Below are 19,213 nucleotides of genomic sequence, written 5' to 3' on the forward strand. Positions count from 1 at the left end.
AAACTTGAAGAACAAGGCACTGGATTAATTAAGCTTGGCTGTTAGCCTGCTCCTGACCAGGCTAACTTCACAGCTAAATTGCCATGGTAACTAAGCGGCTTGCTTCAATTCTCTTTTGAGGAATCGGATGAGGCTAAACTTAGCCAGGGTGAACTGGCTAAACTAATCTTCAAGATAATTCACCTTTTGAGGAACCGACTCAGCTCTAATCCTGGCTAAATTAAGCCAGGATAGGTGGAAAAGCCAGGCTTTAGCTCACCTTTTGAGGAACAGGCCCCTGCTCGACCCTGCTTTTGCCTTTGAATGCTCTTGAGTTGTTCTTTTGTAGTTTAGCTGCAAAACTTGACAATGGAAACTCTGCTGAAAGACTGAGTATTACTACACCATTACTCAGTCAATGACTTAGTAGTTTTTTTATGTTAACAAATTCACAGCAATTTCATAATCAACTACCGTAGGTCTGGGACTTGAACATGGAAACCTGGTGCTGAGGCTTGGGTCCTGGCTCCCGGGGAGACATCAAATTTCTCTTTTGGGTCTTGAGTCCCAAGACTCAAGGTATAGGTGGTTTGGGTTGTGTAGTTACCTTGCCATCATCATGTAACTCAAAGGTGGACAAGAAATCAAAAATAATTTCTCCATTGACTAGAAATTGATAATTTAAAATATGCTCCTCATTGACTTACATTGTACAGTGAAGAGGGTCTTTTAAACCCGTAACTAATAATTTGTGTGTGTGTGTGTGTGTGTGTATATATATATATATATATATATATATATATATATATATATATATATATATATATATATATATATATATATATATATAGAAATGTTTTATAGTATTAAAAAAAATCTGTAATATATTATCAAACATCTAACAACAATATGAACTATAGTGTTAACAGAGTGACAATGACATATCACATGAGTCATTGTGAAACAATTATGATTCATGGTCACACTCTATTTCAGTAATATCATTAAATTGATTATATCTTATTGTATTTATTTCATTTTATTTGAATGCAGGGTCATTAAAATGAGTCCATATACAAACACATGTGTTGAATTAACTGTGGAAAAACTTGAAGAACAAGGCACTGGATTAAGTAAGCTTGGCTGTTAGCCTGGTCCCTACCCGGTTAACTTCACAGATACATTTCCATGGTAACTAAAGTAGGATTGTGTAAATCTTCGAGTCATGGATCCAGGGTGCTCTGGCTAAACTAATCTGGCAAGATAATTCAGCTTTTATGAAACCGATTCATCGCTAATCCTGGCTAAATTAAGCCAGGATAGGTGTTAAATCCAGGCTTAACCCCTAATTCTGCTTTCGTGAAATAGGCCCCCGATTCAGAGCTGCGCGCTTGAATCTGTCGGGAGCCGTGTTGAAAGATATTCACATTTTAACTTGTTCTTTCGTCATAGAAACAAGTGGGTTTATAACCAAAACGATCCATGTTCTTTGGGAGAAATGGTGTTAGTGTTCCGTGGAGAAATATTGTTAGTGGGAATGAAAACATAGGCGCACCACCGGAAATGAGGGCTGAAGGCATGTCCAAACCCCGGTTTCCAGTGAGCATGGGGCCAATTAATGCCCCCCCCCCCCCCCCCAGAGTAAAATGCAAAAGTGAAAAACAGCAGAGGGCGCTGTTTTTCCTTTTTATTTGACGATGGGTTCCCAGATTAAGTTGTCACTAATATCTTCTTTATCTCTGGTGTGTCAGTGGTTTATAAACAGGTTTGAGGTACAAAACGGTTGGGAAAATTTTACATAAGCCTTTGTTTGCTACAAAAAGTTCAGAATTATGTAAAATCAATACATACATTCAACATTTACATTGTAATTTTGCAGTGGGAACCCATGGTTGGAGGGAACTTCATTGTCACAGCACTATATAACCTTCAGATTACATACTTCATGAAGACGGCAGAGGCAACGGTTTGAAATATTTCAGTTGTACTTTATTCAGTTGCTCGGAGGAAATACATTTCATGAAAAGGAAACATCCTTCAACACAGTACAAAACAGAGCAGGACAACTATTGTGCACCAATACTGACTGAACACACCGACATTGTGATAACATGGATTGTCATATTTGTGCCTTTAGTGTGCAAATGTTCTAAGATGGGAAAAAGCTATGTCATAGATGAGCTAGTGGTTCTCAACCAGTCTGCTGTAGATCCCCAGTGTTCAGTGTAACATGGAGTAGGTTCAGGAACACTATTTTGATCAAATGGAGAAAAATCACTGATCAAAAAATATTAGAATTTTGTTCTGCTCATTGGGACCGATTCATAATTAGATAATGAGCTGCTTTGCATCTGACTTTTTTTCTGTTCCGATTAAAGTTGATATTTAGCAATGACCAATTTAGTGCAAATTGGGGTCTGCGTGTCTTGCTTACACGTCGACACTGAAAAGGTTGTGAACCACAGCTATGCATAAACAAAACAGGTTAAAGCATTAGTAAATCTCTGGCAGATTTCTGTAAAATAAAGCTGAAGCAGAAAGTTTAAAAGCTATACATATCTTTACCCACGACCCAGTTCATTTCTAATCCTTCATCTTTTGGCTCTTCATTTTCATAACTGGGTGCAACATGTTCAGATGGCACCGTACAGTCAAGCTTAAAACGCATTAACAGCCTTATTATAATCCCTTTAGCTTTGTTCTTGACATTTTTGTGCCATAAATTCCCCCCAAACAAAAGGAGCATTAAAACATCAATTGAGACTCTCAGACTCAACTAAATGATTGTGAAATAATTAACTGACAAAAAGGAGTGACATATTTCACCGTAGTACATGGAGCACAACATTCATTTCCAAAGCACGTTTAAAAAATAACACCCCCAATCTTTTAATAGCAATACATATTCTAGCAATTCCTACAGCAGCACATCAAAGGTTATAGTGCAGTTTCACCCACAACATAATGGACAGTAACAAGGGTTATACACAGAGAGAAATAAACTCATAAAACAGGTGTACCTGACAGAGTCCAACTATTTGCACTACCGTTTGCTGAGTGTTGTCAATGAATTTACTTTTAAGCCTGATTCATAGTTGGTTGCGAGCCGGTGTCGTGAGCCGAATATAGCTGATCTACAAACTCAACGTGGCGCGTTCTTTGACACATAGTGAGCTTGTAGATCGGGGTATTGTCTGCACTCCAAGCCAAGAATGAAACGAGTGCGAGTTCAAAATTACAGCATGGCGTAATGATGTAGTTACTAGCCAACACTGCCCCGCAGTGCTTGTGATCATAATGACTGACATGAGCACTTGAAAGTATGGGCACTCAAACAGAAACAAATCACTATGTTCCCACGAGACACTGTCAAAATGACAGATAACCACTCACACCGATGCAACAGTAAAGTGTACATCTGAATTGTGCCAGTTGTGGTGCTTATATACTAGGATAAGAATAAAAATAAACCTGTAGCTGAAAAGAAGCAGGGCTATATGTAAACTAATTTCAGTAAGTGTCTGTGTAAGATTCATTCATCAACACTGGATTATATTACAGTACGGTTCCTTTCGGTCCACAATTGGTGTACTATAAATCCACGACAAAGTGGAAAACATCAAATGGAGGGGAAAGCATACAAAATGATGTGGTTTTGTGGGCATACCTTTTGTATGAAGGGTTAAAAAAAAGGGGTTAAGGTGGCTTGGTAAAAGTTGACAGACAAATGTAACACCACTTCACATAAATATCACGGACACAGAACTGGTAATATTCTATGCAATGTGGTATTGCTATCTCAATACCACACCCACCCACCCACCAAAACAAACAAATCACCCCAAACTTGAGAGAAGCACACTCATCTACACTGAAAATATTGCACACATTCTTTGCATGTATAAAAGCCTAGGGCAGGGAGGTCTGTAAAGACAGGCAGCTGGTAGGATTGTTCTCTGGTGCCATCTGCTGGATACACAACTACAGAGGGCAGTCTCTGAACTTCTCCTATTCACCTGTTTCCTAGGCTGTGTGTTTTCCACTTCCTGTCGATTTCATTGGATATCATTGGTCATCTGACCAGTTTCAATGGATTTCATTGGATCAAATCGACAGGAAGTGGAAAACACAGCCTAGGAAACAGGTGGATAAACCTTAAGTATCTCAAGCATTTCTTTTAAGTATTGTCATATATAGTCATATACTGTACAGCCCAGAAAAATATAAGGAATCTTACACTCTGTACACTGTTAAGTTCTGCTGACAAATTACTTAAAATATACCACCATCACTATTTCTATCATGGACAACCATACATTTGGACAACCATACATTTAGAACTTGTCATCAACAGTGAACATCAAGCGAATTTGATCAGAGATGCTACAACCTGATGCTACAACCTATTACTGGTTGTCTAATATATATTTTGCATTTCGGCTTTGTTACATCATCTAGTTTGCGATATATTGTTATCTCTGGTCTGCATATCTCTGTGCTTAAAACAACATCTTGATCTTTGTAATATGAATGGGCAAAGTCAACAGAACCTTTTACAGCAATTTCTCTTTTAGATTACAACAAGGTACATTCTCTGATAATACCACCACCACACAATCATCAACAACAATCACAAAGCTTTTTAACTTGAACAAAACCAATGACGAATTGCAGTATAATTTCAAAGCTGCAATGCAAATTGCAGTACATTTTAGGTTTTATTTCAAATGTATGTTTGTAATTACTTAATGGTTTAAGATGGTTTTTCATAACAATCCTACATCATTTTGCATCTCAAACAATGAAGGCCTTGAAAAGTGCCACTGACAGTTCTTCCACCATCATGACTACAGCACATTAACGTCTACGCTCCAGAATCAAGAGGGGTTGATTTGTCATTCGCTCATACAGGTACAAGCAGCCACATACTATGGATGTGCTTTGCGTGCTAGGAGTGCTTCTTGCAGTGCCGTTGCCTTTCTACAGGTTTTGTTTACCACAAATATATACTGTATATGTAGCACCTCATTATGTACGATAGTAACATAAGTAAGTCAGTAACATGGTCGCATAATAAAGGGATTAAGTACACTTCAAAGGGCAGTGGTGAAGTTAAGATGCTAAGTTAAGTTGAGTCAAGTCTATATTGTGCTCATAAAATGTCACCACACAATAGGACTCCATGTTTGGGCTGGGCGATATGAATTCAAATCATTATCACGATTATTTCAAACTTTTGCCTCAATTACGATTAATGAACAATTATTAAAAAGAATTGCAAAAATAGATTTTTTTTTTACACACACCACCATTGTGTTTAATCAGACTAATAGATTTTGTTGATTATAAAACAAAACAGTTTTTTTTGTGTCGATTTGTTGATTCATAATACATACTGCTTCTCCATTATTCGATTAACCTACATGAGCAAGATTAAAGGGATACTTCACTTTAGGGCCGGGGACACATTTAAAAAAAATATTAAAAATAAATGAAAAAAGTTATGGAAAATTCATGGCCCCCTCACGCATTAGAGTGTCCTACTAATGCGTGAGGGGGCCATGAATTTTCCATAACATTTTTCATTTATTTTTAAATGTGTCCCCGGCCCGAGAGTGAAGTATCCCTTTAAGTCAGTTATTGGTTCTAAAGGGTTTGGATTCTATATAGATTTGCTTAACTGCCCAGCCCTACTACATGGTGGAAGTGATCTCAGTGCTATTCCAGACAAAAAAAGCAAGATTGCAGAGCCTGACTGATGTACTCCATCGGTCTGGCCAAATATACAGAATCGGCCATTATTGACTTCTTTGAAGACATCGGTATATCAGCAATTATGCAGCTGTTGCGTCCCAATTTGTAACCACTTTCAACCTGGTGTCTGTATTTTGGGCATGTTATTATAGGTAAAAAATGCTCTCAAAAATGCTGCTCAAGTTTTCAAAGAAATAAAAAAAAACAGCAGATCGGCAAGCTCACAACGATGAACAGCCACGGCCGATCTCCCACCGGAGGGACCTGCAGTGAGCTTATAGATTGGAAAGACTGTGAATATGGGCTAAATAAGTGGTCAAATAAAATAAAGTTCAGTATGTGAATTTTATATTTACTGTTCTTGTTTGCTTGTTCATTGTTTGCCTAAAGGCTAACCCCATGAACCCTTATGACATCCCTATTCTAGGCATGTCATAATAGGTGAACATTCAGCGAAAAATAGCAGATCTACAAGCTCACAAGGCAATCAGATTTGGTGTAAAGGAAACAAAAGTACAGACACCTGGGGGACCCCTGTCAACAGAGTATGTACAGGGTTTAAATGTCCTCAAATAGAAACTTTAACCACATCTAAAGGTTTTCAAACTGATGATGATTCATGATTTTGCACTTTGGTAAAAAAAACAAACATTGGTAAATCGTTGATCTAGGATCAGAATCGGACCCAGAAATCTGGCATCAGTCAGGCTCTACAAGATTGTAACATAATATACTAAGTGCTTCACAGCCAAGTATAAAGCATCAATACTGTATGGTGTAATGTTTTAGAAAGAACGACCCTGGGGTGAGGTGAGATCTGGTTCCCAAACGTTTTAGCTCGAGACCCAAAAGGGGAATTTGAAGCTAACAACGTGTCGCAGTGTCGCAGTGCGACACGTTGTTAGCTTGTAGCTATTTTCACTAGGCTACTCCTTAAGTTTTTTTCATGTTGTTATATATTGTTATCTCAGAAATGTTTTGATTTTCCTTCTTTCTTTTTCATGAATCTTTTGAAATAAATAACAAATTATAGGAAATGAAAAAAAGAAAAAGTGGATATTTACTTGCGACCCATAAAATATGTTTGCGACCCACAAATGGGTCCCGACCCACTGTTTGGGAAACAGTGCTCTACAGTACATGGCAGATTGGATTACATTCAGCCTCAGTTTGAACTTCCTCTGACCTTAAAATATACTGTAGCTTGTTTGTCTGAGAGAACAATTAGTTTTCTCTCCTCAAAAGAGTAGAAAACAAACCTGAATGAAACGCGTTCTCATAAGATGGTGGTGCGTGTAACGTAGTAGCCATCAGCCCCATCTGTGACCTCCCCCATTTCTGAGCAGCAGCAGAGTGTACTTCTGTGTAAAATTACAGTTGTTTTCACAGAATATCATTTTACGACCCCGTTTTTACTACAGACGTCAGTAGGAACATGTCAATACCTTTCAATTGGTGTTACGACCATTGGAAATTAGGTTAAAAAAATACCGTTATTCGCCTGGCACCCCCAATTGTGGATGGTAACGCCGAGTGCTGAGCTACAAGGATGGGAAAGGTCACAGATGGGGCTATGCGTAACCATCAGAGCTGCTAGTCAATAAGCATTTGTAACAAAAAAACTAAACAAACAGAAGAAAACGGAAATAAGAGGACAGTTATTTTCTGTTAGTATTGCAGCCTTTTGTTACCTAAATACTTCAATTTATCAATTCCACCACTTCAGCCAAATAAGAAAGAAAGGAACCTTGACACTCACCCACCATTATTCTCACCCATTATATTTGGAGCAGCTCTATGTAAATCATTAAAAAAAAGAAAATAAAGTACACAAATACATAAAAAAGTATGCATAAATACATTGTTTTCCCTTTCAATTGCACCCACAAAGCTACAGTACACACAGTAAAATCATCAGTGTTAATCTATCCATTTGCAACTTTATTTATTGCAATGATCACTGAGGATTTTAACGTGTAGTAGCATTGCCTGTTTAGTATAGGTCAACCAGCAAGGAGTACTGGAGAATGTGTGTGCGTGTGTGTGTGTGGTCCTACAGACCCTTGTTAAAGTAGACTGTGGTAGTGTTAGGACTGGATTCTCGTATCTTGTCCTGCAGCTCTGCTTCCAGGCTGCTCACTGCCATGGAGCTGCAATAACAAAACACATACATTATGTATTACAATAAGAACAGGCCGTTCCAACCGATTGGCACTTCGATTGGTCAACTAGACAATAGTCATTGATGCTACTAGCTTAAAAATGTGTACGCAGTTTGCGGACGTAAATAGATCTGTGCATGTAAAATAAATTCAGCAGATATATAGTTTCAAGATTGAGCAAGCAAGGCAGTTTAGTATAGTTATAATAATACACATTTTAGGCCCCACTTTCTCGTCCTTCCCTCTCTCCTCACCGCCTGTCTCTGTGCAAAGAAAGCGGGCACTCATCCTATGCAATATATTAAATCTGGCACAGATCATTATTATTATTTTTACATTGATGCAGAGTCTCTCAGAAGTGTCCTCTACCATGCTGAAAATTAGTGTTATTATGTTGAATTCGGATGGATTTTGGTTGAAACGGACCAGGTGCTGTGCTGCTGCTCAAACATTCACGTCTTCCTCCCGTAGCTTAATATTTCCTCATGTCCGACAGATATCTGTGATATCTTCACATATAAACGTAATAATCATATGCTCACTCTGAGTTCTAGGTTGTTTTTAAACCACTTGATGGATAGCTGCACAGTCGTGCGTCAGGAGTGACGGATTTGATAGTGACCTGTTAATGCGTTGAGCATTGTGCCGTCTAAAATAGTGAGGAAATGACAAGCAATGACAAGTGCGCTGCCAGTTAGCGCCGCCTTGCACCGGGCGGAATGTGTCTTGCTCAGGGACACTTTGACACACACTGGCCAGGCTGGGTTGTGAACTCGGAATCATAATCGGTTTTAACAGCAGTGTTAATTTTGACAGCAAATATTGATTTAGTTGTATATTTAAAACTGGAATAAAATTCCATTTATTTTTGTCATATTTTAGTCATCTGAAAAGTTTTAGTTTTAGTCAACTAAATATCATAAGATTTTGGTCAACAAAATCTACAGTTCAATCAACAGGGACTAGGAATCTCTTTCTAGGATGTTACTACGGGTCGGCCTACTTGCTGGAGTAGTAAACTAGGTTTCTTCACAAGGGCGTCTACTCACACGACTATTTTACATGTAATAGTCAGACTCCATGTATTTTTATTTTATTTTGATACTGCCCCACATATTCATACATTTTGATATTATCTTCTATTTTGTTGGTAACCATTGTACAGTATCGTCATTATTGTACAATCAGCGGTGTGGTTAGGACCGAGGTGCTTGCCCCAAATTCAGGCTTACATTCTGTAAGCATCACTAATTGGCAATAATGACCACATTGACAGAGCAAGATGGCTGCCGTGTGTTTATATGGTCAATTTTATTGCCCATAAAGCCTCATCTAACTTGTGTACCAACTAATTGTGCATTGTATTATCACAATATTACACGAGTGGGTGTGCTTTACCGTCATTACTGGTGCTACTGTGATGTGGTCAGGACTGAGGCAAGTGCCAAGTTCTGTAAGCATCAATGAAGTGGCAATAAATGCCAGTAAAGCACACCCTCTCGTGTAATGTTGTCATTATACAATGCTCCATTAACACAGTTTAGTTGAGGCTTTATGTGCAATGGACCGTATTCACATCATGTTGCTGCGTGACTGTGGTCAGTGGTGAACTCTGGATGTTAAGTGACCTTACCTCTTCTGAGGGAACAGTGCACAGCAGAGCGGAGTGGCAAACACCAGGCTGCAAAACAAATACGTCACATGTAAGCTTTGTGTGGATCGCCTCCATTTACCTTACAGGAACTTTAATCTACTGTAACTTCACACCATCAAAGATCATTAAGAATATACATATAAGAATACATATAGTGTACTTACCATAGACCTACCAGTCCCACCTGAACCGGAGCGTTTAGAACTGGGAACCGCTAAAGTGCAAAAAATGAAGACAAGTTAAACAGAAACGCTGAAACCAACATAACATTTGACACGTAACTCACATCTGTCATGTGGTGTAGAAACAAACTCAAATTTCTTTTTTCTATAGTTTGAATGCTTTGTTTTGCACGCATTATCTATACAGTACATGGATGCACACAACATATCTACCCGAACCTCTAAACACAAAGATAACGTTTGATGGAATGTGGTGACAGTAGTGACACACAGGGCTGTCACGATCATGACATATTACTTAACAATTTTTTTTTGGCATTGAACACTGGAACATATAAATAATAATTTCTGTTTGGCTTTGAAAAATGTTTCATTTCATCACACGATTCTGACAATCATGCAAAAATAATTGCGATTATCTCAAATAATTGCGATCAGGCGACAATGTAATGATCGTGACAGGCCTAGTGACACAGTGACACCACTAGGTGGCGTTACCTTCATGAAGGCTTTCTGCTCCAGGGCATTCATGATGACCGGGGGGATGGCTGTGGACAGAACAACAACCATCAGAGAGGGTCTGATTCATGAATGAAATACAAATCTAAATCAGTGATTCTCAAAACGTATTAATTTCAAGGACCCCCAGTTTACTATGCATTATAGGCCACATAACTCTGAACATGCACAAATGGAACCAAATGGACCGTTTGTGCACTCTCAGAGTTACCAGTCATTTAGCTGGGAACCCCCCCGCTGGAACCCCCTCAAGGACCCCTCTTTGAGAACCACTGATCTAAATAATAATAATTTGAAATAGAAATCCACATTTTCATTTGTTTTCAAAATGAACCAAATGAACCATAGCATCCTGGCGGCAGATGTACAAGTTCACAATGTGAAACTTTGTGAGCTTATAGATCTGCTATTTTCACCCAATATATTTTGTATAGAGGGGGGAAAAGGAGGGGGCCTAGTATAGGATCCCTAGGGGTCTCCGGTCAACAAAGTATCCAACGATAGTGCTCCTGCCTTTCTTTTTTCAAATGTACTCAAAACCTATTTCTAGCCAATTTCTATTATCAAAATGTTTTTGAAAATATAATGACATGCCCAAATATGGGACACCAGGGTTAAAAGTGGTTATGAATGTAAACAAATGTACTTCCACACAGAGCGTGGAAGTACACTCTGTGACTGTCACACGCACACCCACAGACACAAATACTGCCATTACCCATAGCTGGCACTGCCATGCCGATACGAGACACCACCACTTGTACGATGGCCTGCTTGGCAGCCTGGGGAGACTCTCCCAAGCGGTTCCCATTCTCATCAGTCACGGGGATGCCATACTTCAGCTCTCTGTGACCAACACACAAAGCAAGGCAGAGGGACAAAAAATATTAAAAAATAATATGTAATATATGTTTTTTTTCTATTATGTAGGAAACGGAAAAGAGAGATTTACTCGCAACCCATAAAAATTGATCCACGACCCAAAGATGGGTCCTGACCCACTGTTTGGGAAACAGTGGTGTACAGTATACTGTAGCTCTTGTTACCTCTGCCTCATGAAGGGGATGTTGATACAGTTGGCAGCAGCAACGGCAGCGAAGGGGACGAACCGGCTCATGATTGGTGGAAGACGCTGAGGAAAGTACACAGATCCAGAGTTAGGACATGATTGAGGCTCTGACTGACCGGGCGGGGACACTTTAGATCCGCTGCGGCATGCGGAGATCATGCCCTGAGTGGACAGTGTTTAAAAACCTGGCATACGGTGCAAAACCGACATCGGAACAGCCCTATATTCTGATAGTCATTGATACAGAGTGTTTGTTCAGTAACAGGGGTCTCCCATAATGCCTTGCAACAGTAGTCTCCATAGCTGAATCTGGTTTAGCATTACATTAAGAATACATTGAACTTTATAGCAACATCAAGAAACAAACAAACTGAAAGTTATGTAGGAAAATACTATGTTCATTTTACATTAGTAAAGGAGTTTTTTGTATTGAGACAGGCTAGCGCTGAAACCGGATTCAGCTACAGACAGTATTTCTGGCAAGCATTACAAAGGAGAGCCTCAAGGCGTGCATTCTGGTTTATGTAAAAGCAGAGAATAAAGTCTTACCGTGGCTAGAGACTTGAGTCCCAGGGCTGTGACCACAGCTCCTGTGGTGGCGCTGACGTAGGCTGCACCCAACTGACTGAGAGGACACACAAACATATACATGATACAGTGTCCCCCCGAATCACTTCTCTTTCTCACTCACACACACGTCCAAATACATGAATGGAAAAAAATATATATATACCGTATATATATATACATATATATATATATGATATGCAAAGACAATTTACGAGGTAAGACAACCCAAATATATCAAGGTCAGGCAAAGAGCAATAATATTTAGCGTCCAATTGCATGCTTGTTCCATGGCGACTCATTCTGCATATTGTATGTTGAATGCAACTATAACATTCTATGCGCACCCGCACGTGCGTGTCTCACATCGCCATCATGAGAATGCATCATGCATTTGATGCATTTATGTGGAGCATTCAAAATAACAGAGACAATGCAGCACAACAGAAAAGTACGTAAATACTTAACCTGACAACGTGAGGGTCACAAGCATCCCTATTTTGGGGCGAACAGTCATAGAAAATAGCCGATCTACAAGCTAAAGAAAGGAAAAGGAGCGAATCAAGTATAGCGCCTTGGAGGGCCCAGAGCAAAAAAGGTATATAGGGTTTTAAGAGGTTAACCAGTGCCAACACAAGGACATGGTGACATAACTGTGGAAAAATAATACAGCGGTCAGGGTGACACATTCTTACCCCAAGGTGTCATATTTTGCCACTTGGTCAAGGTACCTCTTTGCGTCCCTTTCTGATCCCATGAATGTCCTCTAGTCTAGCGCCATGTTTACACGCTAGAGGACATCACACTTCTACCTCACAAAGTCTAAAATGGACTACTCAGACAGAAAGCAGACCATGTAGAATCAACATTGAAAAGGCATCGGTTTCATTTCTGCAGTAAGAACATTGACAACAAGGCAGGGACGCCGTGAATCGTGCCCGAGCAGTGTGAAGGCCACTCCTGACTCAAGATGCGTACCAACAGGCAGAGAATAGGTTACGAGTGTTCCTTTGGTGTACAAAATGGGATGCAAAGGGGCACCCACCACATCAGCAATGGACCTTGGTCAAGTGGCATAATATGACCCCTTGAGATGAGAACAGGTTGGCACTGTAGTGGCCTGTAGGGCTCTTTACACATGTAACCAAATGGACCCACAGAGTTAAATCAACCCTCAGGATTTGACACTAGGCTAAGGACGGGACAGCATTCATGGATCTAGAGCAGCGATTCCCAACCTATTATTATAGGTTGGGAATTATTTAGGAGCCCACTTGCAATATCCTGACGGCCCACCAGTGGTCCCTGATAAATAATTGGCAAAACACAAAGATGTTATTGATAATATAACATTAATAAAAAATATATATTGTATTTTTTTCTCTAAAACCTTGAAAAATGTGTGATACCGATGAACAGGACCTTAAAGTACACTATGCTAGTTCGCGGTGGGCTGCGAACGCTTTCAAGATTTTCAAGTGGGCCCTGATCCAGAGGTTGGGAACCAGTGATCTAGAGTAGCAGCGAGGTGAGAATGTCCAGCCTACTTCATGGTCAAGGGTGCGTCTCCGCTGCGGTTGGTGTAGTTGACCACGGCGTTGAAGGACTGGTTCACCCACTGCCAGAACACCACGGCTGGAGTCGTCCTGGAGGGTGTCAGAAACAGAGAGGAGTGGGTGGTCAGAGAATGAGGCCATTGTGCAGAATAGCCAAGCTAACATTAGGACACATTTTCACTTCCACTGAATAGGTCTATGCACAACTGTGGTCCCGGGTTTCCAGAAGGTGGCATACCCCTCTCCTGTTCCAGTTCATTTTCCCACAGCTTCATTTGATTGGCTCGGCAGCAGATTTGAACGGGGAAACACATGAAGTTGCCATTTGTGTTTCTCGTTCAAATGTGCTGCCGAGCCAATCAAACGAAGCAATGGGAAAATGTAACTGGGTCGGGAAATGGGTATGCCAGCTTCCTGGGACTACAGTTATGCGTGCAGTCGATTATAATTAAATTATGTCAAGCACACAAATCGCAGGTATGTGGGCACGTTTTATAAAAGCTCAATACAGTATTCAGGTCCTCCGTTGATCTATCTTGACCACTGCCAATGAGGAGGACCTGCCTCTTGATTCTTGAAGGTCTATAATTGTCAGTGCATTTACAGTGATGTAAGTCATGCACTCTACACAGACTCCAGCAATAGAAACTCGGGAGGCTTTGAACTTGCCCTCTACAGAGGAATGCAGAACATGCATGTGGCACTTTTTTTTTCCAGCACAGTACATACATTTCGCCCCTTACGATTTAGCATTTGACACACATAAAGAACAGCACAGCAGTGTTCTCAGGTGACACACCTGATCTCCCAGCAAGTCACATGATGCATTAATATTCAGTAGTGACCGGGATATACTGTATATTTATATTCTTTGATATGCGTTTGTTCTACTAAGCTGGAGGGAGCAGGGACATTTTCAATCCATGTATGACGTATTAAATACCTATGAGCGTAAGGCTTACCTATAGAAGGTCAGCATGCTGCCTGTGATGGACATGTTCACTGGCACCTGAGCAGACATTCGACCGACGACAAACATTTTCTCGCCCGTGTCGGGGTGGAAGGCAGAATCATAGACGTATTTGGCTCTCCAGAGCTCATCTACTGTCAGGCCAGGCTTAGCTTTCCCTGCCCTGTGTAGAAAAAAACAACACATAGCAAAACAAAACAAAACACTGCTGTTGTCTTTGATAACAAGCTTAGCCTGAACAAATCATTTTAAGTCTTGCTTTCCTAAAAAAAAATCTAAATTTTGAGATTTCAAAAAAATACATCTGGAAACAATGACAAATTTAATTTAGACAATGTCATATCTGCATCATTAACCACAGATCTTGATGGTACAAACTGCACTGAAAATAGCCAATATATGGGTCAATGTGATATACAGTATGGGACTATCCATTGTTCTGGACGGACTCCTCGCTATATTTATGAGATGTTCCTCCCATCCCATATGAACCTTAAGAATAGACCCTCTGGGAAGGCTCTTCAGGTCATTCCATGGGCTGACCTCTGTTAGACACCTACTGTACATCTAACTACACACTTAAACTGACCTGAAGAAGATCCACAATGGATCGAAATGAAACTTTTTTGATAAATAAAGATGTCTTAGGCATGCTTGATGTGCGGGTTCTACCCTTTTCAACTGACCTCTCTTAGAGCCTCTATAGAATGACCTCCCTGAGGAACTTAACCCCCCTCACCACCTTCTCTTCTTTCCTTTTCATAGGGTTGCTTTTCATTTATTTGTGTCTTCATATTATGTTTGCACTTATTTGAATAGCCTTTTAATCCTCTTGTTTTTTTAATTTCTTTAAAGCAGCTTTGTAAATAACATGTGTTATTACAATAATTGTTAATGCTGTTACTTGTTGTACAATGTATTCTGATATTTGACACCTACAGTACCGTAAATTTCGGACTATAAGCCGCGACTTTTTTCCCATTTTTCGACCCTGCGGCTTATATAACGGTGCGGCTTATCTATGGATTTTTACAGCTAACGGCCACTAGGGGACCTCCTAAATCTATGGATTTTACACCTGCGGCTTATAGTCCAGTGCGGCTTATATATGTACAAATCATTCAATTTAGCTGCTGCGGCTTATACTCAGGTGCGGCTTATAGTGCGAAAATTACGGTAGTTTATATAATTTCACGTTTTAACTGTAGTACCAGGTTAAGAAAACAATTCACAGTCCACTGCCCAAATTAGCTACACTATCTATGAAATGACCTGTTCAATATCTGGTACATGAAAACAGCTCTCTCAACAGAACTGAATTATCTTCTAAAAATGATAACCTTCATCTGTACCTCCTACACCCCATCTGTACCTGTAATCCTCCACGATGACTTTTGCATCTTCTAGCGTCTCAGAGGACAGCAGGATGTTCCTGGGGTCGGTGACCATGAAGAAGTGCTGGGCCCGGCCCATAAACGTGCTCTGGTCCCATCGCGGCTCTTTGATGTCGATGTCGAGGGACAGAGTTCCGGAGTCGTCTGTCATGCTGTGATACAAAACAGTTCCATTAGATTAGGCGTCCTTTTTAGTGTGCACAAGGGAAATTCATCAGCGTTATGTCCAGGGGGGTGTGCTTGTGCATCAAGCTGCCTCACACTACGGAAACAGGAGATAGGCCCTGGCCTGAAATATGGGCTACATGGCTACTTTTACAGCATAAACTTGATTCAAATGAGCAGAACTAGGTTCAGTGGCTGAGGCAATGAAATGGAAGAGGATGTGGAAAAATAAGAGAATTCTTCCTCTGCTAAATCACTGATAGTGCATTAATCCCCGACCCCCCCCCCCCTCCCCCCTCCCCCACTGATCTATTTATAGCTCATCCTAGGTTCCCTATTTTGTATGGACAAACTATAAAATAGTGCTTAAGCGGTTTAGTTAATAATGACAATTAACGCCAATTTGTTAGATAAAATATAAAAGGACGTTATTTTAACTTGGTTTATTTTACTATTGTATCTAAGTTTTATTACTAAGATATTTGCAATTCTGTGGTTTTTATTGCCCTACCCTTTTTTTTAAAACAAAATACAAATGGCTCCAATCTGAGATCTTCTGACATAATTTAATATTCATACATATCCCTAGATCGAATAATAATAATTTTGACTAGTCAATCATTATGGTTAAATACTCGTGCCATACATTATTTCCACCCACAAATTTCAAATACACTTTACACTTTAACACCCCAACGTTCTTGCAGAATATATTCTCAAAGCCCACCCCCTCCCCAACACAGTAAGGCTTTCAAAAAGTGCATGTTCCTACTTTTCTAGCCCAATCCTGGCATGCATGTACTTGTCAAAGTTATTTGAGACGTTAAATATTGCAGAGGAGCATAAACATTTGACACATTAAACCCTGGTGGTTCTCAAAGTAGGGTCTGGGGACCTACAGGGGTCCCCACTCCCCAATTAAATGATAGTTAGGAACCAAATGGACCCTTAAAGGAGTAGTTAACCAAAAAGAAAAACGTATTTCCTATCAATTACACACCCCATGACGCATTGTATTAATTGAGACTTTTTTGTTTTTGTCGCATTCCTAAGACAAAGATTTGATCACCAGCGGACCAGTCTATCCGGTAGGACACACAAAGAGTCTCCTTTGTGTCTCCTACGGGATACATAAGCATCTTTATTAATATCATCAAAAATATGACAAAAACAAAAAAATCTCCATGAATTCAAGGCTTCAAGGGGTGTGTAATTGATAGAAATAATTATTTTTGGGGTGAACTATTCCTTTAAAAAGGTCTGTGACTCAAGTGCACAAATAGAACCAAATGGAGCAGGACCCCTATAGGTCCATTTGGTAGATTATGGTCCCAGAGATACAAAACTGGGGGTCCTTGAATGTAAAAAGGCAGAGAATCAGTGAGCTATAAGCAGCAGTGAGAGGAACACCGACATGTGGCAACATAAACAACAGAACAGATGGGATGGAGCTGCTAGTCACGACACACTGGCTGCCTGTCATCACTTCTACAGTCAGCAAATACATTACAAAGCTACAGGAGCTAGGAAGACAGACAGCAGTGGTGTAAAGTAACTAAGTACATTTACTCAAGTACTGTACAATTTTGAGGTATTTTTTACTGGCGTATTTTCAATTTTCAGTACTCTTACTACTACATTTCAAAGGCAAAATATTGTACTTTTACTCCACTACAATTATTTGAAAACTTTAGTTAGTTACTTTGTAGATTTGGATTACTATTTACAAAACATACATTACACACTTCAGCCCATCTGCAAACTAATACATTTTATACATTTGAAAACGTGTGAAAAAAATCTGCATAATGCAAAAATATTTCAATTTTGTACTTTTACTGAATTCTGGACTTTCCCTTGTAACACAGTATTTCTACATTGCAGTATTGATACTTTTACTTAAGTAAAAACCAATTTGGGTACTTTCTCCACCACTGAACGTCTGTTTAATGTTTATCTACAGGGCAAGCAACCCGATGAGCTTTTTTCATGGCATCAAAACAACCCATCACTCCACTCGAGTCCTACTGTGTTATTATTATAGTCAGGCTAGCATCCAAGCTAACGAGTTAGCCGTGTAGTTAAACGCGACTCAGTCACTAAACCTTGTAACGATCGAGACAGAATAAACGATGACCTTAGTTGGTCGCAGATTGTGAGTAAAATGACATGATCGCTGGTGGTAATAAATGTCTGTACATGAATTACTTACTTTATGAACAGCACTGAGAAGGTAGTTATTATGACCTCTGAATATCACAGACAGCAACACACTGAGGGGTCCTGTGCTCAATGGAAACACCAGGGGGCGCTGTCTGTCGGACATTTACTCATTTGTTCCATAGCTATGGTGGCTGGGGGCATTGTTGCCATGTCTGCTTATTATAAGGGTTTGTTTTTCTGTAAAGTTGCTTGTAAATGTTGGTAGTTGCGGTTTTTTGGGGCTTATTTAAAGTGTATTAGCTTATTTGGGCTTGTTTCCTAATGTTGTTTAAGTGGTTCTCAAACATTTTCATGTATTTGTCCGCGTATCCCCATCTGAAAATATTTTGTGCCAGGGACCCCCGGCCCACATGGGACCCTCCAAGATTTGTGTTTTTAAAATGTTTCAAAAATGTTTTTATCATCTTTTTCTTTTTTCCCCAAGGTTTTCTTTTTAAAATAGCCGACGTGTTTTAAAGTGCTGCATGTTAGACGCTTATTTTAGTCTTGTTTTCATAGACCCTGGTTGCTTATTTCTCTCGCAAATTCTGGCAACGCTGGATGGGGGCTGGCACACTTGGGCGTGGGACGTAAACACTGTGTGTGATTGGTTTAAAAATGACAGGAGGGAGGAGGCAAACCTCACAATAAAATAAATAATGCACGAAGAGGAATGAATAATAATACATCATATCAGTGGTGTAAAGTAACTAAGTATATTTGCTCAAGAACTGTACTCAAGTAGAATTATGAGTTGTTGTTTTTTTTACTTTAGTGGAGTATTTCCAATTTCCATCTACTCCACTACATCTCAGAGGAAAATATACCTTTACTCCACTACAATTATTTGAAGTTACGTGTTACTTTGCATACATTATTATGTTATAAAACATACATTAACCACTTCAGCCCTATTTTATGCATAGACTATTTGAAAATAGCCGATATGTTGTGCTTGTAGATCTGCTATTTTCAAACATTTTGTACTTTTACCTTAAGTACCTTTTACTTGTAACAGAGTTTTTTTTTAAATATTGTGG

General features: G+C 39.7%; 1 protein-coding gene and 1 long non-coding RNA gene across 2 annotated transcripts; both read right to left on the minus strand.

Moving 5' to 3' along the window:
- Positions 1 to 3,477: 3,477 nt before the first annotated feature.
- LOC308100085 lies at positions 3,478 to 5,410 on the minus strand. The gene is made up of 2 exons (XR_013934404.1): positions 4,134 to 5,410; positions 3,478 to 3,995 (listed from the first exon to the last, which is right to left on the minus strand). It is a non-coding gene; the product is annotated as an uncharacterized lncRNA (long non-coding RNA).
- A 967-nt stretch (positions 5,411 to 6,377) lies between these two features.
- Positions 6,378 to 18,262, minus strand: sfxn3 (sideroflexin 3). Its single transcript, XM_080449343.1, has 11 exons — positions 18,184 to 18,262; positions 15,785 to 15,958; positions 14,405 to 14,575; positions 13,434 to 13,532; positions 11,869 to 11,944; positions 11,297 to 11,382; positions 10,969 to 11,096; positions 10,230 to 10,279; positions 9,714 to 9,763; positions 9,529 to 9,576; positions 6,378 to 7,883 (listed from the first exon to the last, which is right to left on the minus strand). Exons 2-11 carry the CDS (start codon positions 15,955 to 15,957, stop codon positions 7,787 to 7,789), a joined length of 978 nt encoding a protein of 325 aa, XP_080305469.1. The 5' UTR covers position 15,958; positions 18,184 to 18,262; the 3' UTR covers positions 6,378 to 7,786.
- Between the last annotated feature and the right edge of the window lie 951 nt (positions 18,263 to 19,213).

The sequence above is a fragment of the Gymnoscopelus braueri genome, assembly GCF_963280865.1.
Source record: "Gymnoscopelus braueri genome assembly, chromosome: 14".
Taxonomy (NCBI): domain Eukaryota; kingdom Metazoa; phylum Chordata; class Actinopteri; order Myctophiformes; family Myctophidae; genus Gymnoscopelus; species Gymnoscopelus braueri.

What these genes read in the sequence shown, in the direction of transcription:
- sfxn3 (XM_080449343.1), bottom strand. Translation starts at nt 15,957, where the DNA reads ATGACAGACGACTCCGGAACTCTGTCCCTCGACATCGACATCAAAGAG. An exon ending in ATCCCCTTCATGAGGCAGAG is followed by an intron (nt 11,097 to 11,296) that starts GTAACAAGAGCT and finishes TGTTGGTCACAG; the next exon opens with AGAGCTGAAGTATGGCATCC. An exon ending in GCACTGTTCCCTCAGAAGAG is followed by an intron (nt 7,884 to 9,528) that starts GTAAGGTCACTT and finishes TTGTTATTGCAG; the next exon opens with CTCCATGGCAGTGAGCAGCC.